Source organism: Calliphora vicina, chromosome 3 (assembly GCF_958450345.1).
Source record: "Calliphora vicina chromosome 3, idCalVici1.1, whole genome shotgun sequence".
Classification (NCBI taxonomy): domain Eukaryota; kingdom Metazoa; phylum Arthropoda; class Insecta; order Diptera; family Calliphoridae; genus Calliphora; species Calliphora vicina.
This window is the reverse complement of record NC_088782.1, coordinates 70,548,124-70,575,162: the sequence shown is the minus strand read 5'-3', so window position 1 is coordinate 70,575,162 and position 27,039 is coordinate 70,548,124. Positions and strand designations below refer to the sequence as shown.

The window sequence follows — 27,039 nt, the reverse complement described above, 5'->3', positions numbered from 1 at the left end:
ATTTATATACCCTTCATCAAAGTATACTTTAAGATACAGATTGAAAAAATTTATGGTATTCATTTCAAAAAAATCGAAAATTACACTCTGATTTTCTTACACTTTTTTTAAAAAAAAAAGAAGAAAAAAATCAAAAAAAAATTTTTGTGGAATTTTGTTCAGGTTTTTTTTTGTGTAAAAGTGTAAAAAAATCAGAGTGTAATTTTGCATTTTTTTATATAAATAACCTTATTGTTTGTTGAAATAAAATTTGGGTATAGATTTTTTTCTGTATTTTAAAAAAAATAATTTTTGTTCAAAAAAATTCGGTTTAAAAATGATTCTTTTCCAATTTTGACCCATTTTCTGAAATGTTATATACGTCGTTGGAAATGTTTTTGAAATTTCTATAATTTGTATCCTTTATATTGTCGAATTTAAATAGCAAATAGTAATTTAAGTAGCGAACCAGGACTATATCGGATATATTGTGTATGAATCATTTTGTTAGTTCTTTGGGGGCTACGGAAAGTTGATTTCAACATACAGACGGAAATGGCTATGTCGACTCCGCTATCTAAAACGATCTGGTATAAATAAAGACCCATAAAGTATATAGACCCATAAAGTATATATACTTTATGGGTCTCATGGTGAAGGGTATAAAAACTGTCGATTTTGATCACGAATATATTTAAATAAACTTGTATTTGATGAAACCCCATATATTTGGTGAAATGTCAGCAGCTTGAATTTTATTTATGCCAACTTTTTCTTATCAGTCACCTACAAATAAACTTCATTTAACAAATTTTTTAAATTAACAATAATTTGGTTTAAAAACAAATAAGTGAAACCTTCCATAAAATAAGTGTTTAACTAAAGCAGCTGTCAAATATAAAGTGTTATTTATTTATATCATTGTAGTCACAACAAATTAACATTAATATGATTTTTACATTTTGCACTAAAATGTTTACTAATTGTCTTCAAATATTATTAAGATATATTGAAGCAATCAAATAACTCTGTACATTAAAAATGTTTTACCTAGTAGAAAATTTCACATTTGCCCATTCAAATAACTAGTGTATCAAAACCTTTGACTATTCGTCGGCATCAGTAAAGTTTAATCGTGTATGTTTTATCAGAGAAATAGTAAAATACAGCACTTTTTAAAGCAATATACATTAGAGTGACAGCCGATTTTTTTTTTTTAGATTTCAAAGAGTGCCGGGTGGAATATTGTGACACTAGGCCTAAATGTTAAGTGCTGAAAATTTGAGCCAAATCGGGCAACGATTTCTGGACGCGCATCGAGGTCAAAGTTCAGATATATGCAAAATTATACTATTTATATGGGATAAATAGGTGAAACTCGTTAAATTTCTGCATTGTTTTCTAGAAATGTATAGATTTATTTATATTAATGAATATTACATTAAAAAATTTTTTTTGGAAGTTAACCCTGCATCTCCTTTGTGTCAAAATGACCCAAAAACTGTATTATCGCCAAAATTCGGAAAAAATGCAAATTTTTCAGATATTTTAAAAATTTTGCTACTAAATAAATAATTTTGCAATTGAGTGCAAAATAATCGAAATGTGTACGTAATTATCGTTGTAATGAGATATAAGTGACAAAATTTGGTTAAAAAATTTTAAAGTTATTACAAATTCGCCAGACCATTAACGTGTTTCAGGCCACTTGAACAAAAAATTTAGGAAAAAAAATTAATATATTTCGAGAAAAATTAAAATAAAAGCTCATTTTTACTTAAAATATGCCCATATTTACTTGTATATAAGTTTTTGTCTTCGTAGGATACCGTTAACCTATTCGCAGGTATGGCCAAAAAAAATAATTTTTTTTAACGGCTGTTTCAAAACTCCATTTTCAAATTTTTAAAAATGTTGTTAAACAAATTTCAGATTTTTTCGATCATCACATTGGGGTTTATTGAGATCAAAATAGGGAATAAAAATATGAAAAAATTATGTCAATACCTCTTACAGTTTTTCCGTACCTGCGATTGAAATTTTGCGTTTTTCAAGAAAAACTAATTTTTTGTCCATATTTAGGCGAATGAGTCCAATTTCCTTACTGTTATAAATTTTAAGTAAAACCTATTCATAATATTATAGTCCTTATAATTTTAAATATGTTCTGAAAGTTTTACTAAAATCGGAAAACGATTACCTTTGAATCGTGAAGGTCAAAGGTCAAATTTTTCAATATTTGGAATTTCTAATGAAAAGATAGCGAAATGTTACATATTTTTGGGCCGATTTTCATGAAACTTGAGGAAAATATAACATAAAGTCCAGAATTTAAAATAACAGCACAAAAATGGAAATTAACCCTTAGCAGCACTTGGGGTCCAAATTATTCTCAACTTTTAAAATCAAGAAAAACACAACCATTTTGACCCCAAGTCCTCTTAAAGGTTAAAATTCATTTTTGCACTGTTGTTGTAAATGCTAGACCCCAATATATATTTTCCTCAAGTTTCATGAAAATCGGCCGAAAAATATGTAACATTTCGCTATCTTTTCATTAGAAATTCCAAATATTGAAAAATTTGACCTTTGACCTTCACGATTCAAAGGTTATCGTTTTCCGATTTCAGTAAAACTTTCAGAACATATTTAAAATTACAAGGACTATAATATTATGAATAGGTTTTACTTAAAATTTATAACAGTAAGGAAATTGGACTCATTCGCCTAAATATGGACAAAAAATTAGTTTTTCTTGAAAAACGCAAAATTTCAATCGCAGGTACGGAAAAACTGTAAGAGGTATTGACATAATTTTTTCATATTTTTATTCCCTATTTTGATCTCAATAAACCCCAATGTGATGATCGAAAAAATCTGAAATTTGTTTAACAAAATTTTTAAAAATTTGAAAATGGAGTTTTGAAACAGCCGTTAAAAAAAATTATTTTTTTTGGCCATACCTGCGAATAGGTTAACGGTATCCTACGAAGACAAAAACTTATATACAAGTAAATATGGACATATTTTAAGTAAAAATGAGCTTTTATTTTAATTTTTCTCGAAATATCTAAATTTTTTTTCTAAATTTTTTGTTCAATTGGCCTGAAACACGGTAATGGTCTGGCGAATTTGTAATAACTTTAACATTTTTTAATCAAATTTTGTCATTTATATTTCATTACAACTATAATTACGTACATATTTCGATTCTTTTGCATTCAATTGCAAAAGTATTTATTTAGTAGCAACATTTTTTCAAAAACTGAAAAATTTGCATTTTTCTCTAATTTTGGCGATAATACAGTATTGGGTCATTTTGAACCAAAGGAGATACAGGGTTAATTTCCAAAACTTTTTTTTAAAGTAATATTCATTAATATAAATAAATCTACATATTTCTAGAAAACAGTGCAGAAAGTTAACGAGTTTCACCTATTTATTCCATATTAACAGTAAAATTTTGCATATATCTGAACTTTGACCTCGATGCGCGTCCAGAAATCGTTGCCCGATTTGGCTCAAATTTTCAGCACTTAACATTTAGGCCTAGTGTCACAATATTCCACCCGGCACTCTTCAAAATTTTAACAAAAATTTTTTTCCATACAACTGATTGTCACTCTAATATACATACAGTGAATGTCACTTAAAATCGTACACCATCGTAGTCAAATTTTATTCATTAGTTTTAGAAAGTTGATGTTTTGGAAATATTTTAAAATGCTATTTTTATATTGTGTGTGCTATTACCTATCAGAAAATTGGGTATAATTTTAATTGCCGCTATCCACAAATAAAAAAATTGGGTAAGACTGTCAGTGTCCAGAATATCAACGCTTCATTTAAAATCGTAAAGGCACTAAAAAATAGCAAATGATACCCTACAAAGTATTAGGATTATTTAATATTAACATTTTTTTTAATTTTTAAAGTTTTAATTATAATTTAATATAATTGTACGAATTTAAGTGAAATATGAATTTTGTGATGTTCTTTAATTTTCATCAATATTTTTTTAACGAATTGAGGTTTTGTTAACTTTTTTGTTGAAATACATATTTTTTATTCCAATTAATAAAATGATTTTTATTTTTTTATATAATCACCTATTATTGCCTTTATAATTTCATAATATTTAAAAAAAATATGTTGTACGATTTTGAGTGACACTCACTGTATGAACAATTTTTGATTTGATTTATGAGATTTTCAAATAATTTTTGAATAAAGTTTTTAAACGTGCTAAATCTTCCATGTTTATTATTTTAAATAAATTATTTTAAAATTAAATGCATTTCTCTTTTTATGTAGGTCAGCTAATCAGAGAACCTTTCAATCATTTTTAAGGAAAACTATGATAAACTCTTTGAGAATTAGTGAGCCTTACACAAAACATTAAAGTTTTGACAAAATACCAACATTACACAATGATTTTATTTTCTTTAAATTTGTTTGTTTTTATCTAACTGCTTATTAAAACGACAGCATGAAAATAAATGCTGACTAACAAGTATCTAACTTTCCCTTATGGGAATTTACACCCTATACAGTTAATTAAATATTTGTTCACCAGTATTTAATTATTCATTATAAGTGCTGTAAATGTTTAAACACAATTAAACTACTCCTTTCTTATCATTGTCAAAAACTAGTTCACTTATTGTAGCTAGTGGAAATAATCCCCCCTGTTATGTAAATCGATCGATTTCAAAAACGAATAGTCGAAAAATTTATGTTCAGCTAATCGCACTAATTACAGAACACGAAAATATATGAATTCGTTTTAAAACAAAAACCTTGAATTGCATTTTCATCCTGTTCAGCTAATCGCACTAATTTACAGAACACGAAAATATATGAATTCGTTTTAAAACAAAAACCTTGAAATGCATTTTCATCCTGTCAAGGGCGCCTTCAACTATTTTATAAGACCACACACAAGATCTATTGTAAACATCATATATTTATTAACGCGCCATTGCTGATAAATAGAATTCGCAGCACAAATCATATTTCTTTATATAAGTTTACAATGTACATATGTGTTTTGCTTAAGCTAATAATCTCTATGATTTGCTTTTTTTGTGTCTTCAATATTTCAATAATTATTAAATATTAAAAACAGCTTGTTTTTGCACATGATTAAATTTATTTTTAGCAGTATGTTTTCTGTGTTATTTATTTACCTTTTTACGAAATCAATTTAAAATTGGGAAAATTCCAAATTAAATGAAGTATTTCAATTTTGAAAAGAGAAAAATCCAAATAAAATAGAGAATTACAATTTAAAAGATTATAATTTTGACCTCATTTTCATTAAAATTTGTTTTTACAATAATTAGAATTGGAATGTTCTCAATATCATTTATAATGTTCTTGAAATTGCCAATTTAACTTTTAAAGTGATAAAATTCCAAAAGAAAATGAGAATTACAAATAAAATTGAGAATTTCAAATCGAAATTTTAAAAATTGAGAATATTCTAAATAAAATATAGAATTTCAAAATGAGAAAATTCCAAATTACAATTTGAAACTGGAAATATTCAATTTTATTAAAATTATACCTAAATCACGTCACCAAAGTAATATTTATGTGGAAAGCAAAAAGAAAATTTCAAAAATTTTAAAAATTTGTTTTTGTTTTATATGCAAATTCTGAACAGAACAACTTCACCAAAATTCAGGCATTATTTGCCTTTCAACTGGAATTGATATTATCTATTGAAATTTAGATTTTTCTTAATTTCATATAGAAATTTTCAATATAAATTGATATTTTCTCAATTTTAAATATTAAAATTCTCAATTTTAAATATTGAAATTCTCAACTTTAAATACTAAAAATTCTTAATTTTAAATATTGGATTTCATTTGGATTTTCTTACAGAATTTGTCAATATCAATTAAAATTTTCCCAATTTTAATAAAAATTCTAAAATTTTATTTGAAATTTTTATAATTTTTTAATAGAAATTTTTATAAATTTTTAATAGAAATTCTTATTTTATTTGGAATTTTCTAAATTTCAAATTGATTTTCTCAATTTAATATGGAAAATTAGCAATTTCATTTCAATTAAAAATGGTGTAGTAACTGTAGTAATATATTATGATATTACAAATATTAAGTTTTTAAATGAAAGTATTTCTAAATGCCAACAAAATGAAGATATTTTAAATATATTATTTAGTTGAACCGATTTTCAATGCAATATACTCGTATTTATTTATCTTTTTTAATTTAAAACTTACAACTACTGACCCTTTGGGACAATTAGTTTAGACTGTGTAAACAGTTCTTAGTATAAATATGTTATTTAATAAAGACTTTACTTAAGTTTATATGGATTTTTAACGTGTTTTTTTACTTCTAATCATTCAGAACTTCATTCTTTCAATTCAATCTATAAATAGACTACTAAGTAGTGGTTTAAAAAAATTCTATAAATATAAGTACAATAATTAAGTATTTCATTAGAGAGCGTTTTTAATTAGTTTAGATAGAGAGAATGTTTCATTTTTAAATATTAGTTAAAATTACATAAAAAAAGAAAAGAAATTAAAAGAAAAATTTATAGTTTAATTTTTAATATAAGTATGAGATTTTGTTTATTAAAGTAGTAGCTTTTATTAATTTTTTTTTTATTATTTTTTTTTTCTTTAAGCAGAGTTATAAAAAATGTTTTTTTTTAGATTTTTATTAAGTATATATGTATATGTAAGTAATATATAATATAACTGTGTATATAATAAGTATGTATGTATAATTTTGTTTTTTTTTAAGTAATATTTTCTGTACGTTTTGTAATTGTTTTAATTTTTTGTTAATATATTTAGAGAGCTTATGTTGATTTGAATTTTTTTTTTGTTAAATGTATGAATGTATATATTTTGTTATTAATATGTATAATTGTTATTTTTTGTTACAATCAAAAGTTGTTGTTGTTGTTATTTTTATAAATATAAATATATGTAAGAAAAAGATAATTATAGGTTGTTGTTGTATTATTAAATATGTAAGAGTACAAGCAGGTGCAGTATTTTTTTATTTTAAAACAATTCTTTTCGTCATGGATTAAATATGCGTCTGCTCTCTTTAATTATTTTTTTTTACTGTTACACGTTTTTATATAATATTTATTAATTCTTTTTTAATTTGCAAATAGTTAAAATTTATTTCATAGAAAATCAGGGTTAAAGATCAATAATACAAGCGTACAGAATGTAAAAAAAAAATAGTAGTAAAAAAAGTAATATAAATTCGTTTGAATAATAAAATATAAAAAAACATACATATGTATAATAATATTAAATAGTAAAAAAAATGTTAGAAAAATTTGCACGGTCACACTTAAACTTGCCGATAAGAAAAACATTTGTGTAATTCCTACTCATTTTATGACTTTTGCTGTAAATATTAATGGATTTTTAAATGATTTTCTTAATAATAAAGATGTATATAGTTGACAGGTAAACTAAATAGAAAGTATTGTATAAAATGGTGATAGACAGACTCCCTTATTTTGTAAAACACTTTCATCTCACTTTAACAAATATTTTCATACAATATTATCTGCAATTAGTAACAATTTCTAAAAGTGAGGAGAAGTGATTTTCAAAATAAGGGGGAGAATACAAAATTTTTATGAATAAAATTTTTTATACTTAACATTATAAAAAATAAATTCCTTAAAATGCATCAAAAATTCGGTAAATATTTTTAAAAATTTAAACAAAAATATACATGTATGTATGAAAAATTGCTCAAATGTGATTTAACCCTCATTTTTACACTTGTGTGCAAAACCACACAAAATTAATAAATGTTAATAAATTCAAAAAAAAATTGCTAAACTATTTTCATGAAATTTCTTTACTTTTCCTTCAAAAATATTTTTTTGTGTGGTTTTCCACACATATGTAATTTGTATGTATACGTACATTTTTTATCAGCAATAAACGTAAACGTACTCATTACCGAAATATTTGTGTAAAATGTGTTGAAGATAAACTATTTTGATGACAAACAGATATTAAAATATAAAGATAAATTTGATATTGGTAACTCATGATTTTGAATACAAAAAAATTATATTGCTAGTGTAAATTACATAGATATACTGTATGTGTTGAAAACAACACACAAGTTTTTTTGAGTTTTTTAAATTTATTTAAATTTAAATAAAATTAATTCGTTAAAATGCAATGACTTGGACTTGTTGTTAATTTTATCCAATTGGACAAAAATTGTTTTAGATTTTGTTCAGAGGACAGTTTAAGAATTACTATTGGTTTGTTACAGTAATAGTTAGATTTTAGTCAGATATAGTCATATTTTATAAGAAATAATCAATATTAATCAGAAAAACAACAAAATATATTGATATTTTAAGTACGGGATCGAAACTGTTAAATCTAACAAGTACTGGAACAAAACTGGTATCAAAATATGTATAATTTTATAATATAATATAGTCCAAATTTCTCAGAAAAAAACAGAAAATTCAGTCAGATTTTTTAAGAAATAGTCAAATTTAATCAGAACAACTATAAAATACTAGTTAGATTTTAGTCAGATATAGTCATATTTTATAAGAAATAATCAATAAGTATTAATCAGAAAAACAATAAAATATATTGATAATTTAAGTACGGGAACGATTTCCTGCAAAACCGGCAATTCTGTCAAGTAGTTGAAAAAAGCTTATATTAAAATATGCTTTTTTCAGCAATGTCACACATTTCGTTCGGTATGGTTAAGTATTTTATAATTGTCAAAATTAAAAAAAAAAAAACATTGATATTTTAAGTACGGCAACTATTTCATTTAAAACCGGCAAACATGGCAAGTTCTGGAACAAAGCTAATATTAAAATATGTTTTTATAAACCATTAAATAAACTACCACAATTATTAAATTTGAATTTGATGCTCAATATTCCAAAATTTAAAACAGTCCAAAATAAATCTAAACAGATCTTTGTCTATTCTTATCTTCCAAAAGTATTAAAATAGTTTGTTGCTACTTTTGAATTTAAAAAATATATAAAATCCAAAAATTTATTATTAAATTCAAACATTTAAAGAAAATTAATTCTCCAAACCAAATTTTTCTTTATAAATCTTAGTTATTAATATGCAGTCTTAAATGGTTTAAAATATTTTGTAAAATCATATCTCAAAATGGCAAGACAACAGGCAAGCAAATGAAAATTAATATTAACACTTATTATTGAAATTTTAATAAAAAAAAACAGCCCAGATTTGTCACATCAAAACCCGTATAAAACCGAGAAAGTTTCAGAATAAATAAAAATTAGACATTACAGAATAAACTAATTTTCGTAATATAAAAAGTACTTGTTACTATCACAAAAGGCAGAGTTTTCATTCAACATGTTACCGAAACTATTAAATACCATTTTTTTAAACAAATGTTTATGTTTTGCAATAATTTTACATTTGTTGTAGAAACTATCAATACACTTTCTTAACAGCAACCAATACATACATCTCTATTTTCCAAAAATATAATTTTTATGTTAATAAAAAATTAAAATTAAATACCTTAAATAGCTAATTAAAACATACGGATAAAGTACAATACAATTTTTGAACTTAACAATAGACCGATCTTTAACTCTGATTTCCAACGTTTTGTATGGATACGTTTTTAAAGCCCTTAATAGGAATATATTTTTTTTTGTTTTTTTTTTAATGTGCAGTATTCAATTTATGAAAAAAGAAATAATTCGATTTGATTTTCCTAATTTTTTTGCATCACTTTTTTTTTTGGTTTATATCGAAATTGTTTTTTTTTTGGAATTTTATATTTAATTTTTGTTTAAAAAACCATTTACCATTATTTATTTGTTCCTCTGAGCGCTATTATTTAGGCTAGATTCATCAGCAGCCGTAGAATTTGGCGATGAGATTCTTTGGTTTTGCAACTCAGCAGCAGCATTCGATGATGATGATGACGACGTCGTATTTTCATTAATCGTATTTGAAGTTCCACCATTCCCTCCTCCACCACCGGCAATGGCACTAGTTGTTGAATCACCTTCGGCGGTTGTTTGTGCACTAGTGTTGTTTTTCGCGTCCTTAAGCAGATTACTTCTGCTGCCTTCGCTACTGCCCATGGCCAAACGTTGCATTTGTCGTATGACGGTGGCGGCCAAGTAGGCCTGCTTCCATCGAGATTTCGCGAAATTCTTTTTGAGTTGTTCTGAAACCGTTGCATGAATATTTTTGTTGCCGGCGGCATTGCCAGAGATCCAGGGGTGTAATAATGCTTGTTTGCAGGTATAACGCTTCTCAACATTTACACACATTAAATGACGTATGAAATCCTTAGCCGATTCACTGATGTCATCCCAGTAGGGTGAATCAAACTCAAATTCGCCCTTTAAGATTTGGGCAAATAAGTTGGCGTCATTCTCATCGTAGAATGGCGGATAACCACAGAGGAGAATGTATGAGATGACACCTATACTCCAAATATCCACTGCTTTGCCATAGGGCCTCTGGGCCAAGACCTCGGGTGCCACATAGCCGGGCGTACCACAGGCTGTTGCCATAATGCCGGAATCCTCCATCTTCGAGAGGCCAAAATCACTTATCATAATCTTGCTGTCATCGTCTGGACTATAGAAAAGTAAATTTTCTGGCTTCAAGTCTCTGTGCACCACTCCCTGCTCGTGCATGTAGTCGACGGCTTCGAGTATTTGTCGTATTAAGTCTGAGGCATCCTTTTCCGTGTAGGAACCCTTTTCCACAATACGATCGAACAGCTCACCGCCGGTCACGAGCTCCATGACCAGGTAGATTTTTGATTTATCTTCATACGTTTCGTACAGCTGGACTATATTCGGGTGTGTTAATCTATTACCACTTGTATCTGTGGCAGCAGCGGCGGCGGCATTATCATTTTGATGATTGGCACTAAATCTTCGCAACACACGTATTTCATTTTCTAACGATTCCTCTTTGCCCTTCAATGCCTTCTTATCGATTATTTTTACCGCATAGTGTTTGCTAGGCTCCTCTTTGCTCTCCGCCAAGCGTACCTCGGAAAATGCCCCTGTACCCAACAAACCATGCAAATTGTACTTATCCTCTATGGGTATGGTTTTATTTAGTTCCTTTATCTCCTTGGCCTTACTTTTTTTGGCCGAATCTTTTTTTCCAAATAACGGCATTTCGCTACACTTTTGCTGTTATTCTTCTAACAAAATTCCAAAGGAATCAATCCTCTTTCCGTATTCTGAGAGGGGAAAAGTGTTGCTTATTTCGTTTTCGTTCTCTTCAGATATTCTTATTTTTTTTTTCGTTCAAAAATCACTTAAAAATCTCTAACATTTTCTTTTTGTATATTGCTTTGTTTAAATGCTTTTAATGCAATTCCGTGCGCTAACTTTGTTTGCATTTGCTTTAATTTACTTCATATTACACTTATTTCGTTAATTTTGTATAATTCCAATAAACTTTCCTCTAATTGGAATAATAAAATTTTTCTAATTGCAAAAAATCAACTTTTCTTCTCTTGCAAATTTTTCCTTTTTTCGTACGTCACACACACAGAAAAAAACTGTATATCTCTCATCCGCGCAGTATCTTACTCAACAGAGGCAAATAAACACTGATGGTAATTTAGAGATTTAGAAAACTGTTTAGCGGGAAAAAAGTGTTTAAGCTTTTGGCGGGAATTCTAGCTATATAACGAGACGAAATGAAAATTGTTAAAAATCGTTTTCAATATTGCGAAACGGAAATTATTTTGGATATTAATGATTAGGCACTTAACAATTTAACCACCACAGGAATGTATATTTGCCAGCAGTTCTTTAATTGTGTGTTTGAGATTAATTGCGATAAAAAATTTCCATTCAACCCACAGGCAACTATATTTGCAAAGCGAAATATTGAACACGAGAGCCCAAGAGGAAATAAAACAAAATATAGATGGTTTCAGCCGAAAATGGATTAAGCAATTTGTATGGAATAAAAAACTTGGTTGGGAGGGTTTAGATTGCCAGTGAATATCACACAAAAAAACATTTTAAGCTCATTAATTATAAATCAATATTTTAAATGGAATTAGAGACAAATTATTAACTCAAATAAAGATTTTGTGATTTTTAACACACATTTAGCGATTTTTGATTAATTAGCGTTATCAACACTGTGAGGAACAATATATTGCCAACTCATTATTGTTACGAACAGTTGCTAAAAATCTATGAATTGTGGTACCAGATTTAGCAACTGTTCCTAATAATTTTGTATTGGCAATGTAGATATTTAAAATTTTAAAAAATAACGACTTTTTTATAGATTAGACAAAAAATATTGACCAAATAATCATAACAACTATATTTAACAAATATTTGTTTATAAAGTATTTAGTAACACCAAACAATATCAAATAAAATAAAAATTAATATATTTTGTTATTTTTTCTTTGGTAAAAGAAAGTAAAATATCCAGGGACTATATTCAACACTATAAAGATTTTCATGAACTGCAACTATTTTCAATGTGTCTGGTGAATATGTCAACCATGAGAGAAAAAATAAAAAAGATTGAAACTTTTTTCAAGATGAGTTCAATAGAAAAAAAAACAGTAAAATTTTACTATGTAAAGGAAATTAGAGCTTATTAAAATTTTTAAGGGCAAAAGTAACAGTTTAAACTGACTACCGAGGAATTTATACAAGGTGGTATGGATTGCACAGCTGATCAAATTCACTAGTATTTAATTGCAGTAATTTTGGAAACGGTATTTTAATGATACGGTAAATTAAATTACTAATAAAATTTACAAAAACTAAAAACAAGTTGATAAAGGTGGTATTTAATTACATTTTAAATGTTGAAGATTTCAATTATTGAAATCAAAAAATATTATTCTTATAACATAAATTATTTATAGAATATCGGACACGATATTTAGAGGCAACGTATTACATATTTCGATAACGGCTTATAATCATTTACAAAATAAACTTAAAAAATTAAGTCTATTTGTAATAAATTTGAATTGAAGAAAATTTGAATCATTCAACATATTAGTAATGGATTGAAATTAAAGAAAACTTGAATGATAAAGACCTTTCAATGCAATTGGAGCTTAGGAGTAAATGATAAAAATCGTAAACTATGGCAAACGCCAGCTGACTATTTTTTGCTCTATTCATGTTTTGCCTTGTGAAATGTCAAAAACTTGTTATAAGATTAAAGATTAAAAAGATTATTTTATATTTAAAAAAGTGTGTATTTGTTACCACTTTATGTGCATAAAATATTCAAAAGTGTTAAAAAAACTATTTCATTTATAAAAGTGCGTTATAAATAGTCGAAATTTGTGGCCGTTTATTGAAACAATCAAATAGAGTAGGCAACTCTATTCTATATTTTAATTTCTTTCTCTCTCTCTTGTTTTTTGCTCTCATTTTTTTTACTCTCAGCAGATGTAAACTGAACACAGTGTTGCCAAAATAGATTTTTTTGGTAAATGGTAATTTTTTTTATATTATATAAAAAAATGTTTAGATTTTATCGAAACGGTTAAGAGGTAACGCTAATTTGGGTCTTAGTGGTAACGGTATTTGCTGTTATTTTGGTAACGTTAGCTTAACGTTAATGGTAATTTCAGTCTGATATAAGCAATAAATACGATTTTTAAAAATTAGATTATTAATTTCAATGAACTCAATTATTGATATAAAAAAATTGTATTTTCATAATTTAAAATTATTTATAGAATAGCGGTAATTGTATTTATGTTTATATCGATAACGGTAGTTCAGACCTGAAAGGCCTGATCCGGAGTGGAGCCTATAAACTAGAGGTTAGCTTTATAAAGACCTAAATCATAATACTAATTTTTATGACGGTCGGTTTATTCAAAATCTAGTTTATCCACCTTGAATTATAAATTCCATAATTTTAGAATTAATAAAAAATTTTGTTTTGAGTTTAAGGAAAAAACATTTTTTTGTCGGCGGTCCATACTTTCCGACTTATAGAACTTTATACTTTGAATATATACATAATTGAATGTTAGTTATCCGATATTGTCGAGAAAGCTTGTGGATATGGTTAGAAAGCTTATGAAACTTCTTTCAATTGGCATATAAGACTTTTACTCAAAAAATTTATAACTTTACAAATTATTTGTAGAAAATCTTTAGTCGGCCGGAAAAATCCTTGAGTCGCAGGAAATCTGTCCTGCGCAAAGCCAGTGATGGACATTTTTGTATTTAATATTTGTTTCTCAAAATAACATTCCCTGCGCCCTAAAATTTAAATTTTGGGAGAGTTTGGATTAACTAGATTTGTTCATCGGTTCATAATTGGCCATAGCTCCGATATAAAGTCAACTGGGACTTTGTAATATGTTTTTGAGAATTTTTGGGGATACAAAAACGTTAACTGGGGATGCGGACTTAAAAAATGCTGACAACACTGGACTGGCGTTTGTTTTTAATTTTTAATTTCACTTCAATTCACAGAATTTCAATAAGCGTTCTAACGGATGACAGTGTTTTTCGCAGATATAAAGTGTTTTTTATTTAGTTTGTTTTCATAACCAAAGTAACATGTTTTAACGTAAAATAAAATTGGAGAAATTTATAAAAGGTTCAAAGTCCAGTAAAAGATTTAATAATAAAAACAACGAGTCATTGTCAAGGTTTTTCTTTAGAAATTAATTATTATTGAATTCTTGGATACAACGCCGCAGACAACGCAGCTGACACATTGGTGACGTCAAATATTATAATTTCATAATTGTGCAATTTTTTCACTTCATACTACTAGACTAGATTCACAAAGTGCTAGACTGATAGTGAGCTAACAAATTGTTTTTACGTGAAAACAGTTAAAGTGTGATATATTGGATATTGGCTGGTTTTTAGCCATACAAATTAATTAAGGAGTCATTAAACTAAGTGTAAGTATAAATGTAAATTGATTGTTAGTGCTACTGGCTAACAACTCTTAACACAAATCATATTGGGTGTCTGATGATTAGCTAAATCATTTTTTATTTACTGATAACGGGGTTGTTATGGAAAGCAAAAATACATATCTCACATGGGTAAAAATATGAAATGCTGGAATATTTATGACTCTGTTCGTTCACATATTAAATAATAATGTTTACCTACGGAAATAAAATGAAATATTTTAATGGAGTCACTGAGTCTTCTATGTTAGATGAATGAGATACCTATTGTAAAATTCCATTATTATGTTGTTATATCTAGACGAATCTAACTCAGTATATACACATCTGCTCAAAATAATACCAAAATACACCAAAATTTATTTTTTAAAAACGAAAAAAAATAATGGTATATTGTAAAATTATAAAAAAAATTCAGTCGATTTTTATTTATAGTTAAAAGGAGAGTAAAAAACAAAAACAAAATATTTCATAATTAATAATAAATATTATAAAGTAAATTAAATTTCTTAAATTTCGAAAAATTTGCTGCTCATAATAATAGATACATTTTTAAAAATTCTTATTAAACAAAAGCTAATAAATTTTATCTTAAAAAAATTAGTTTATTATTAAAGTAAAGCTAGTATCCAGTATATCCACCTTTGTTTTGTAAAACTTTCTCCACTCTTATGGGCATACTGGATATCAAGTTCTGACACTTCTCCAATGGAATCTCGTACCATATTTTTTGCGTTTTCTCCCATAAATCGTCTTTATTTTTGAAAACTTCCTTCGAAAGCCTTATCTTTAATTCACTCCACAAGTTTTCTATTGGGTTTAAATCAGGGGATTGGCTGGGCCAGCTTAAAACAGGTACGTTATTCTCCAAGAACCAGTTTTTAACTAATCTTGAACTATGTTTTGGGTCGTTGTCCTGCTGGAATGTCCATATTAATGGCATATTTTCCGATGCATATGGAAGCATTACGTTTTCCAATATGTCTCTATACCCACTAGCATTCATGGTATCTTCTATTCGGAATATCGGACCAACACCATTCCATGAAAAGCAACCCCAAACCATTATGTTTCCCCCGCCATGTTTTACCGTCTTTTTGTAAATTTAACGTGGAATTCTTTTCCTTTTGGTCGGCGTACATTTCTTTGGCAGTCGTTTCCAAACAAATTTATTTTTGTTTCGTCGCTCCATTAAAAATTTCTCCATTTTTTTTCGCCTTCACACCCGGACCTTTGTAAGTGCTCTTTAGCAAATTCTAATCTTGTCTTGATATTTTTTTGGCGCATTAGTGGCACTTTTCTGGCAATTCTTCCCGGCAATTTAGCTTGTAAAAGACGACGACGAACTGTTTGTGGACTGATTTCGTTACATAGCTCCGCAGAAATAGCTTTCGATGATATGAAAGGGTCTTTTTTAACCATAAGGACGATCCGCCTATCTGTTTCTGGACTGGTTTTCTTTGGTCTACCGCGAGTTTCTCTTTTTTGTTTTTTAGATAAAGCATTTTGGACAAAATGTAAAGACCTTCCTATGCTCTTTGCTATTTCCCGTAATGATTTTCCTTGATTTCTCATCGTTTGAAAAATTTTTTTCTCATCTTCGGTACAATGATGATTTCGTCCCATTTTCTTCAAAAGAGTCCTATTTTTTATAAAATTGTTGCTAAAATTTAAATTATACTTACTGTTTCACGTAAATAGGAACAAAAAATTGCACAAAAAAAAATTGTATATAAACAAATTACAAATTACTGATGTGTATCTATTTTTATGAGCAAATAATTTTTTGTAATTCAAATAAATTCGTTTTTAAAAATCAACATGAAAGCAAATAGTTGCCAGATTTTTGACTGACATGACATTGCCAGATAGAAATTTTAATAATATGATGTATTCTTAACGCTTGCGAGGAAATTTTCAATGTTACCGCCATTTAAATTTTTTCCAATTAGGTGTATCTATTATTTTGAGCAGATGTGTATGTATTCTTCATTAGTAATGGCTCTTATTAATATAAAAACGTATGTATCCCTGTAGGAGGAGATGTAGAACAATTTCATTAATTTTTCATTATCCTGCTTCATTTTACGAAAAAACGTTCGTTACTATTTTATTCACAGACGTTTAGTGTTATTTCTGGATATGTTCAAGATATGACATATTCAGTTCCCTTGTATTATCGTGAAGACTGGTCAGCAATCAGAAGCTGGGTGACAAATGAAATTAACTGTCAGAACATTGACCAACTTGTTACTAATGCAGGTAATCTAGATATTTATTTTTCATAAATTAATATCTATACCAAGCTAAAGATGCATTTATGAAAATACCAGTCGGTCGCAAATATTCCTGGCAACGAGAAAGCTGTGATATTAATAAAATATTATAATAAATACCAACGAAAATATCTAAATGAATCGTAGTCGAAATTTATTGCAAATCTGCTGATCATGTAAATTGTGATGTTTTAATTTGGGAATTCACACAATATTACTTTATCAGCCCAATTATGAATAAAAAATTCCGCGGGAGTTTGTTCCCCGGGAGTTTTTTCCCATTGAATTTGAATAGGAAAAATGAGAAAAGTGAGAAATCTCCCGGGGAATTTTTATTCATAATTGGGCTGTATATAATTTTTCACCTATGGACACTAGGGTGGTTTTAAAAAAGTTTGAGCACGATTAAAAGATGTTTACACGTACCACTGGGGCCTCAAAGTTTTGAAAATCTCGATTTTTTTTGGCAGTTTGGCGACTTGTTTTTGTTGATCGTACTTTGTAAGTAATTGGTTGTAATCTGTAAACAGTAATGGCCTTTAATTTTAAATATGACACGGACAAATAGCTTAAGCCGTCCCAGAGATATATGTCGCCAAACTGCCAAAAAATCGAGATTTTATAACTTTGAGGCCCCAGGTTAACATCTTCCAATTCCAATAAAAATCACCCTAATACCTGACATAAAGAAATTAACGGTATACAAGTACAAGTATTTGTCCATAATAAGCAATAATAATACAAATAACGCATCTTCCCATTTGTTTACCCTATGAGATAAAACCACCCTAATGGACTGATGTCTCAAGAGAATTTTAGACTTTTCCAATCAAAATAATATTAATAACCATCATCAGTTTAGATTTCGCAAGGAGCATTATACTGGGTTATTAATTTTTATTGAAAATAACAACAACAAAAATCGTAAGAGTACTGCCGCCATTTTTCATGAGATCGAAGAGCCTTTGATTCTATATGGCATGATGGCCTAGTTTTTAAATTTAAAGTATACAACGTACCTGCAAAAATGTATAAAGAGTTTTTTAGATAAACGCTATCGATAATAAGCTATCTAGTGATAGACAAATAAGTTACGAAAATATTTTTTTATTTCGTAAATTGAAACGCATGTAATTTGTAAATAATATTTTTTTTTAATTAATGAATAATATTTTTAAAAATACATATGTATATTAACCTTAAAGCAACTTATAATGTTAAATATAACGAAATTGTATGTGAAAATTAAAAATGAACAGTGCTTTCCAATGTGGGACTTTATAAATTGTTTATTTTATAAAAAAACGAATTTAAATTACATTAAACATAGCTTCGAATTAATTTATTAAAATTAAGCTTAATTCACTGAGATCTTAAAAATAATTTCCAACATAACAAATTTTTTAGCTTCATTCAAAGGCTTTTATTTGAATAGAATTCATTCATAATGAAATTAATTCATTATAAAATTCATTCAACCTTTGAGAGGTTCAATATTTATTAATTCAATTCTAATACAAATTAAATAAAAAAAATTAAAGAATAAATTATAAAAAAAATATTACACAATGAATTGAAAAAAAATTATTTATGTGCTGTTTTTCTATATCGAACGAGTACTTTGAGTAGAAATTTAACATGTGTTTTGTTATTGTAACAAAAACAAAATACATGTAAAACGTCCATTCAAAGCACTCGTTTGCTATAGAAAAACAGCACATTAAGCTTTGATAATAGAATCATTCAGTAAATTTTATTAAGCTATTTTGTTGTTGTTGTTGTAACAGTTCGACTGTGACCGATTGTTCTTTCCTGGGGAAAAAACTTTCGGTTTGTACAGCTGTCGCTGAGTTGACAATCTTTGGCCGAATATGATTCGGGTCGTTCCGGAACGGAGATCCAATTGTCGTGGGAACCTAAGCTATTTTGTAATGTATTTGAATTACAGAACAATTGAATAATCCAATAAGGAATTAATTCTCAAAGGAAAGAGCTCAATACGTTTAAAGTGCTAAGGAATTATGTCTAGGAATTAATTCGTAATTAATGGAATGAATAAAAGAAACAATTGTACATATTTGATATTGAAATTTGAATAAAGAATTAAATCTTTCGAATCTCTGTTCATAGCTAAAGGTACAATTAGTTTTGCAATATCGTAAAGTTATGTATCAGCTGGCTTTTTTAAACTAATGTAGAAAACGTTTGTGTTTCTATAATGTAAGGTTTCGTTGCTGCGGCCTGTTCAGTAGAAAATATAATTTATTACGTTTTTATGTGTTATAAACATTTGAGAAATTAATAAAATAATAAATAATTGGGGGATTCAAACGGTCTCCTATTAGGTCGTATTGTCATAATGTCGTAAAATATTTTTTTAGTTTAAACAAATTCTTGTTGTGCTGCTAACAAAAAAAGTGTTATTTTATGACAAACCAATAAACATAGTTCTAAAAGTCTTATTAGTTTATAACTTTTTTGTTTGAAACCAAACAAAAATTTATTTAAACTAAAAAAATATTTTATGACAATACGACCTAATAGGAGACCGTTTGAATCCCCCAAATAATAATTCAATTGAAATGTTAATATTTTTATTAAATTAATTATATTTTTTGCATAAATATTAGATTTAAAAGATACTGGAAGTTTTCTCTACAGGGCAGAACTTTCGTTGGCAGCAGACCTCTTACAATAACAACAAAAGCTTAGGACATATCTTTAGCATATAGATATACACAAAAAGGCCTTAATGAATAATAGATCTTTCATAGGATTTTATATATTGTATAATTAATCATGTAATCGTTGTGGGAACTTCCAATATATATAAATTTCTGCTGCGGTATGTTACAAATTTGTATTTTCTTCTAATAAATAAATAAATTTAATGCAGCCTTCCAATGATCATTAATAAGAAATTGAGTCATTACATATTTGCATTCATCTTCTTAAGAAAAATAGAAATTAATTTGAAATCATTTCTAGCAGTTTTTAATACACAGTATTAACTTATTACTAGGAATTTTAAATGAAAAATTTATTAAATAAAATGAAAATCAATTCTAATATTTTTTACATTTCTTTACAGACTTTCAAGCAATATGGCCAGCCACAACAGTAGAACACAACTCTTACGCTTGGTTAATAGACTTAATCAGCAAATAAGAAACAGTTCATTTAGCTCTACAAATGCCGAGAATAAAGCTAAACAATTTCACACAAAACATGTAAGTTTTTTTTATAATGAACTAAAATATATGTAATCTGAAAGATTATTTTAACAAAATTTCATAATTTCTATTGCAGTTTGAGGAAATACAAATACCCGTGCCTTGGGGTCACATAGCGGGCAAATGGTATGGTCCCAAACATGAGCGGCCGCTTGTGGGTCTTCACGGTTGGCAAGACAATGCTGGCACCTTTGATACTCTGGCTCCTTATTTGCCTGGTAATATGTCATTTCTAGCTTTAGATATGCCCGGTCATGGTCACTCATCTTGGCTGCCCGAGGGCATGCAGTACCATTCGATGGATTATGTCGTTTTGCTAAGACGCCTAATGGAAGAATTTAAATGGGATAAAATATCATTAATGGCCCATTCGATGAGTTCGATTAATTCGTTTGTGTTTACCGCCTTGCTGCCAGACAAGGTGGACATGTTAATTGGTTTAGATGTGTTGAAGCCCTTAACTCGTTCCGCCAACAAAATTATCGACAACTATGCCGAACGTATTGAGGGATGTTTGAAAGTGGAGCGTCGGATACGCGATAAAACTGAACCGCCTTGTTACGAATGGGATCAATTGGTGGAACGTCTGCACACGGGCACAGACAAGTCAGTGGATATGGAGACCTGTAAATTTCTGCTGCAACGCAACATAAAACCTTCCCAACATGAGCCTCACAAGTACTATTTCTCGCGTGACAGTCGCCTGAAAACTTCCCTATTTTATGCATTTTCCCAAGATGTGCCCGTACAAATGGCCAAACGTATCAATTGTCCCCATTTGTTTATTAAGGCTTTACAGGGACCCTACTACGAAAAGAAGGAGTACTACGACGAAGTATTAAGCATTTTGAAACAAAATCCCAAATTTGTGTACCATGAAGTGGATGGTACACATCACGTGCACCTCAACGAACCAGAGAAAGTAGCGAAAATTATTAATTCATTTTTACACAAATACAAACTATAAGCTAAAAGTGAGACTGACTGCAGAATACTTTCTTGTTTTAATGTTAGAATTTAAGTGTTGGTTTTCGTATTTTTTTTTTGTTTTTAATTTTTATTACAATAATAAAAATGTTTTTTAATTTATACATTGACCGAAATGGGTGTGTTTGTTTGTTTAATTCACTATTTATAAGAATTCATTGATTTGATTTATTCCTGCATGACCTCGATTGCCTTATCATCTTCACAGGTTATTAAACAGTCATCGTACGTCCACTTGGGATAGACACGCTTAAAGAGATACATGAAGACCGTGTCATAGGAACGCAATTGGCCATCGAAGTAACACTTCATGTGACCATGAGTACCCAAAGATTCCTTAATATGACCCATGCGACCACATTTGGTGCGTAGTTTTACGGGTTTGAAGTAGTCGACATCCTCCTTGTTGAAGAACATGTAACGAATGGTGGCCGATTTGCGATTAATACGCATGGGATGACCACTCAGTACAACACGTTTCAAAATAATACGATCGGGATTACAGGACAGCAAACAACCTCTGGCTACCAGAGCTAAAGTGGAGTCGGGATTTGTCTTAAACGCCAGCACAGGTGCGGGAGGAAATTGTATGGGTGCATAAAATGTGGCACACACAGTGGTATGCGGTCTAAAGTAGCGTTCAAACTGTAAAAAATAAATTAAAATGTTAATAATACATAGTTAATGGTTAGTTTAAATTAAATACTTCGTACCTTGTGTTTATCACCATTGGTATGTTCGCTGAAGACGGGATTCACCACAAATCTCCTATAGCCGCATTGTATCACAAGTCTTTCCTTCGATTTAATGGGCATTTCCGAATCGGGCATGCGTTTCAGCACCACATTCACAACAGACATTTGATGTTCGTGCGGCAGTAGGCCATAAACTATAACATTCTCAGTTTGTTGGGCCGATTTGAAAGCCAACCATTTTGTAGCGGGCACATTGGCCACGTGAATGGTGATGTACCAACCAGGCTGTAAATGTTGAACAAATTTATATAAGCTTTAGTTATTGTTATAATGTTTAGTTAAACTTACCACGGCACCATCGATTTCTTTGGCTTCATTGATAACGCGCCGTTTTGTACGGTCGAAATTTTGAAATTGATAAATGCGTGCATAGTCACTGGGCAAATTTTCTTTGGGATCCCATGGTGATGTTCTGTAAGTTTAGGGAGAAGAATTTTAATTAAATATTTATATAAAGTAACTAAGATCATTTATTATTATATCCCAGGAACATTTTAACAACTTGTTCCAAAATCACTAGTTATAAACGACTATAACCAGAATCACTTCAGATTCATTGATAACATCCATTGAACTAGTGATATTTCAACTACTTCTAGAATCCGTTCTGCGATTCATAAGAAATTCTATACATTTTAATAGTAACTACACCATTTCCAATTGTATTTCAGAAATTTCTAATTGAATTTCAGAATATTCCAATTATATTTCAGAATTTTCCATTTGAATTTTCCAAATGTATTTCAGAATTTTCCATTTGTATTTCAGAAAATTCTAATAACAATACCAATGTTTAAGCTTTGATATTTTTACAAATAAAGCTTGAGTGTATGTAATTCTAAATCACTCTATGGTTTTATTTGTATAATATATTTAGTTTTTCTAAAGCCTTTTGGGAAAAGGTTTCCTGATGATCTGGCCTAAGCAACCAGTGAAATGCGCATAGGAACAATAAATAAATTTTACTAAAATACCAATGGAAATTTCTGAAATACAATTGGAAAATTCTGAATAAATTAATTACAAAATTGGAAAATTGTGAAATACAATTAGAAAATTCTGAAATATAAATGGAAACTTCTGAAATATAATTGGAATATTCTGAAATACAATTAGAAAATTCGGAAATATAATTGGAAATGTTTTAAATTCAATTATAAACTTCTGAAATACAATTGGAAATGGTGTAGTTACACATTGGTTGTACACTAGTTCAATAGAACACAAACTACACAAATTATTACAAATGACAGTTGTCAAAAAATAAATAAACCGTATGGTTATTTTGAAGTTCAACAACGATTTTTCAATGCTTGTGGTTTTCAGAGCGAGAGTGTATATCTTCATCTGTCTTTCTAACCATTTTGAAATTTTCTGTTGTCATATGAATGAAACCAGCTGAGTAATATCTTTATATTTGGTGACAAACTAGTTCCTAAAGAACTTCATGGAACCATTTGTGTTGGAAAGAAATAAATTTAATTTTAAAAAAAATTACAATTAAAGAAAATGCATTATAAAATGTTGTTCTTTAATAACGATGAATAAAATTGGAGCATTTGACGAATTTGTATTAATCATTAGGTACGATAAGAAACTGAAATACTGTATGCATTGAAACAAATTGAAATCGATTATATTTCAAAATATTTTTTAAGAGGATTCATCGTGGGTATTTAAATAAAAAACTAGTGCAACAAACGTTAAATAGATGCAAGCATGGATAATCCAGCATTTTAAAATGCCCTTTTTGTAATGTAATGAAAGAAACATACATTTCCTTAAACAGTTGCCAGGACGTGTTCCAAGTATGTAAATTTCGAAAAAAAACAGTGTGTGTAAGAACTAGTTCTAGAACCGTTCTTAAGAAGATGTCGTCGCAACGCCAAACTAGAATATGCACTGGCATAAATGCATTCTAGAACTAGTTTTGGAACTAATACAGTTTTTCCTGTGGTTTTGATTTACAGAACTCCAAAATGGTGAACTCATTCTAAAAATGAAAACATTACTGGGTTTCGTTTTACAGAACAGGGAGATAAATTTTATATAGTAGAGTTAATGTCCGAAGGATAAGGTTTTTCTTTCCTTTACAATTATACCGGTGCAGTTTTTTTTTGCCAATATTTTTATAAATTGAAAACAAACATACCTGAAAGACTCTAATCCTCTAAACTTCTGGAATCTAGTGCGGGCGGCAACATCCAAAGGTGTATCGATTTCATCGGGCCACATTTCATCCATACGTGCCTCCTTAAGTTGTTTCATTGTTTCACGTTCTTCGTGTAAATCCATTTGTAAATCATATTTTTCATCATTTACGGCTGCGTCCGATACAGAGGCAGTATCAACATATTCCTCAGTGTCGGATTCGTGTTTTTCGAATTCGCCATCAAATGATTTGTTTTCACAAGACATGAATTCATCTTCCTCGTTATCTTCACCATCTTCGTCGTCATCCTCCTCATCATCATCCATATCATCGTCCTCATCATCATCGTCATCAGCTTCGACCGTTTCAATGTCTGGTATCCAGGCAGCCTGATAAGCACTGAAACCTTTGGGCACACGTTTTATCAATTTCATTTTCTTGGTTTCCAGTTGAGACTGTGCGATTTCTTCTTCTGTTGGCCAAGTTTGTTCAGCATCCATGGGATCTGGTATGTTTTCGGTTTGTAAAGAGGTTTGTTTGTTGGGATCGGCCTTGGCAATAACACGTAGCTCGGGTAACATTTCCTGATTACGCAATTTGTCTAGTTTATAGGGATCCTGGGGAGCATCAATTTGTGACATTTGAAAATCACCCAGTCCGGCAATATGCACTAGACCATTGACATCCAACGGTGTGCCCCTCAGGAAGCCGGTAACTTTTAACAAGCCTTCATCTTCAGCCGGGTTTGGATTCGGTATGAACTCCACATGATCACCAAACACATGAGGACGATTCTTGCGATTGTAAACAATGTTTTTCTTTTGACCACCAATACGTCTCATAACATTTAAACCTAAAAAACAAATAATTCTTATAAAATGCTGCATAATTTATTAAATTCCATTACTATACCTTCTGGATTTGTATCCAATTGCATTATTTTTTCTTTGGGCAACAGTTTAGAGATGAATTTTTGCGCCGCCGCTTTAGCCGATGAACGGCGTTTGGGATTAAGCGATTCCAAATCCATTAAAGCTACCACAGGAGTGGGTATAGTTTGAGCCGAGATCATGTTATAGATACGATGGCCCCACTTATCGAAAACTTCATCTTCGCCCATGGCGGCCGAGGTCAACATTAAAGTTGTATCACACACTTTCAAGTAATCCAAAACGGCCAATTCATTGCCTCTTCCCACGGGGGGTATAATAAAGGCAAATCTCTGCTTGAAACGTGGCAGATTAATGTATGTAACACCAGAGGCGGTACGTTCCACCACAGCTTCTTCATCGCAACATTCCAAAATACTCAGAGCGGAACGGGGATCGACTTGCAAGTGCATGGGCAATAAGCAAACCAAAAAGGGAGCAGTGTTGTGGCCACCCAATTGACGTTTAACAGCCAGAGCTTCCTCACGTTTATTTTTACGTAGCTGTAATGAAATAAATTACCATGATTAATAATTTGTATAGGTTTCCTTCCTTTAACCACAACTTACCTGATTCATTTGATTGCGCCTTTGTTCCTTACGTTGAACTTGCTTGTGTTTATGGCTTATGACGGTACCCGATACCTTGCCTAGAATTAGTTATTATAATTTATTAAAATAATCATTTAAATTGTAAAATATGTATTTACCTTTTAGTGCCAAATCTATGGCACCTTTGGAACGATGTCTGCCCGTTTTGTGGGACTTGTTGGCCTGTTTTAACGGCCCAGGCCGATGAAATATATGATCAGCCATAATTCCTTGCAATTTTCAGTAATTTTTTATATATTCAATTGTTTTTTATTTGATTTTTTCAAGAATTTCGTTTTAGAATTATGGAAGCACATGTGTTTTCGTTTTCGAATTCAATTTAAGAAGAACAAGCACATTAAATAAACATGTGTGAGTACATAAGTGTGTATGTTTACAAGTGTCACAAAATAAAAACAAAGAAAAATGATGTGAGGCAACTGTCAGGAAAACAATTGCAAGAAACAGGGTGTTTCAAATAATGTTTTATTGGCTTGATTAAACAAATACCGTTATTTTTAAAATTATTTATGAAGTTTTTAATTTTAATAATAAAATTATACCTTTTTAAGTTTTTGTGAACTCGACAACAGACAAAATTGTGGCTTGTTGGATAATAATTTATCTACCGAGTTTTATGTTTTATATACAGAAGATAAAATTTAGTTGGAAAACATTCAAGTTACCATCATGTAGCTCAGACTAATTACAAAAAATTAAGCAATTGTTTTCGAAAATGCTAAATATATTAAAAAAATGTATGTATTTATTGCTCTGGGATAATAATAAGCGATTAAACGTAAAAAGGTATTTATTTGGGTCCATTTTGGAGCTTCTCGTCCCCATACAGGAGCAGACGTATGTGCCATTAAATATGAATAATGTGCATAAGAGGTTAGTATTATCTATAACCATGATTTATTGGTCGAAAATACATTGGAAACTTTTCAAAACATTCAATTAATATGTAAAAATTCAAAAAATAAAAATTTAATATAAAGTAATTTATATTTTTTTAGTATTTCTTTAATATAATTTTATTTATTTATTTACTGCCTGTTTCTCTAAATGCGAACGAACGTTTTCTTTCGTATTTGAAATTGAAAACAATATAAAATACGAAAGAGAATGTTCGTTCGCATTTAGAGAAACAGGCAGTTATA

General features: G+C 29.2%; 3 protein-coding genes across 3 annotated transcripts; 1 reads left to right on the top strand and 2 right to left on the bottom strand.

Moving 5' to 3' along the window:
* Positions 1-6,183: 6,183 nt before the first annotated feature.
* CaMKI (Calcium/calmodulin-dependent protein kinase I) lies at positions 6,184-11,628 on the bottom strand. Its single transcript, XM_065503319.1, has one exon. It carries the CDS (start codon positions 11,182-11,184, stop codon positions 9,850-9,852), a length of 1,335 nt encoding a protein of 444 aa, XP_065359391.1. The 5' UTR covers positions 11,185-11,628; the 3' UTR covers positions 6,184-9,849.
* Positions 11,629-14,529: 2,901 nt separating this feature from the next.
* Positions 14,530-21,566, top strand: LOC135956019 (probable serine hydrolase). The gene is made up of 3 exons (XM_065506480.1): positions 14,530-14,939; positions 20,322-20,460; positions 20,540-21,566. The coding sequence occupies exons 2-3, from the start codon at positions 20,335-20,337 to the stop codon at positions 21,428-21,430; spliced, it is 1,017 nt and encodes a 338-aa protein (XP_065362552.1). The 5' UTR covers positions 14,530-14,939; positions 20,322-20,334; the 3' UTR covers positions 21,431-21,566.
* Tsr1 (Tsr1 ribosome assembly factor) lies at positions 21,492-26,226 on the bottom strand. Its single transcript, XM_065506479.1, has 7 exons — positions 25,996-26,226; positions 25,856-25,935; positions 25,270-25,789; positions 24,358-25,210; positions 22,494-22,617; positions 22,164-22,430; positions 21,492-22,095 (listed from the first exon to the last, which is right to left on the bottom strand). The coding sequence occupies exons 1-7, from the start codon at positions 26,099-26,101 to the stop codon at positions 21,619-21,621; spliced, it is 2,427 nt and encodes an 808-aa protein (XP_065362551.1). The 5' UTR covers positions 26,102-26,226; the 3' UTR covers positions 21,492-21,618.
* Between the last annotated feature and the right edge of the window lie 813 nt (positions 26,227-27,039).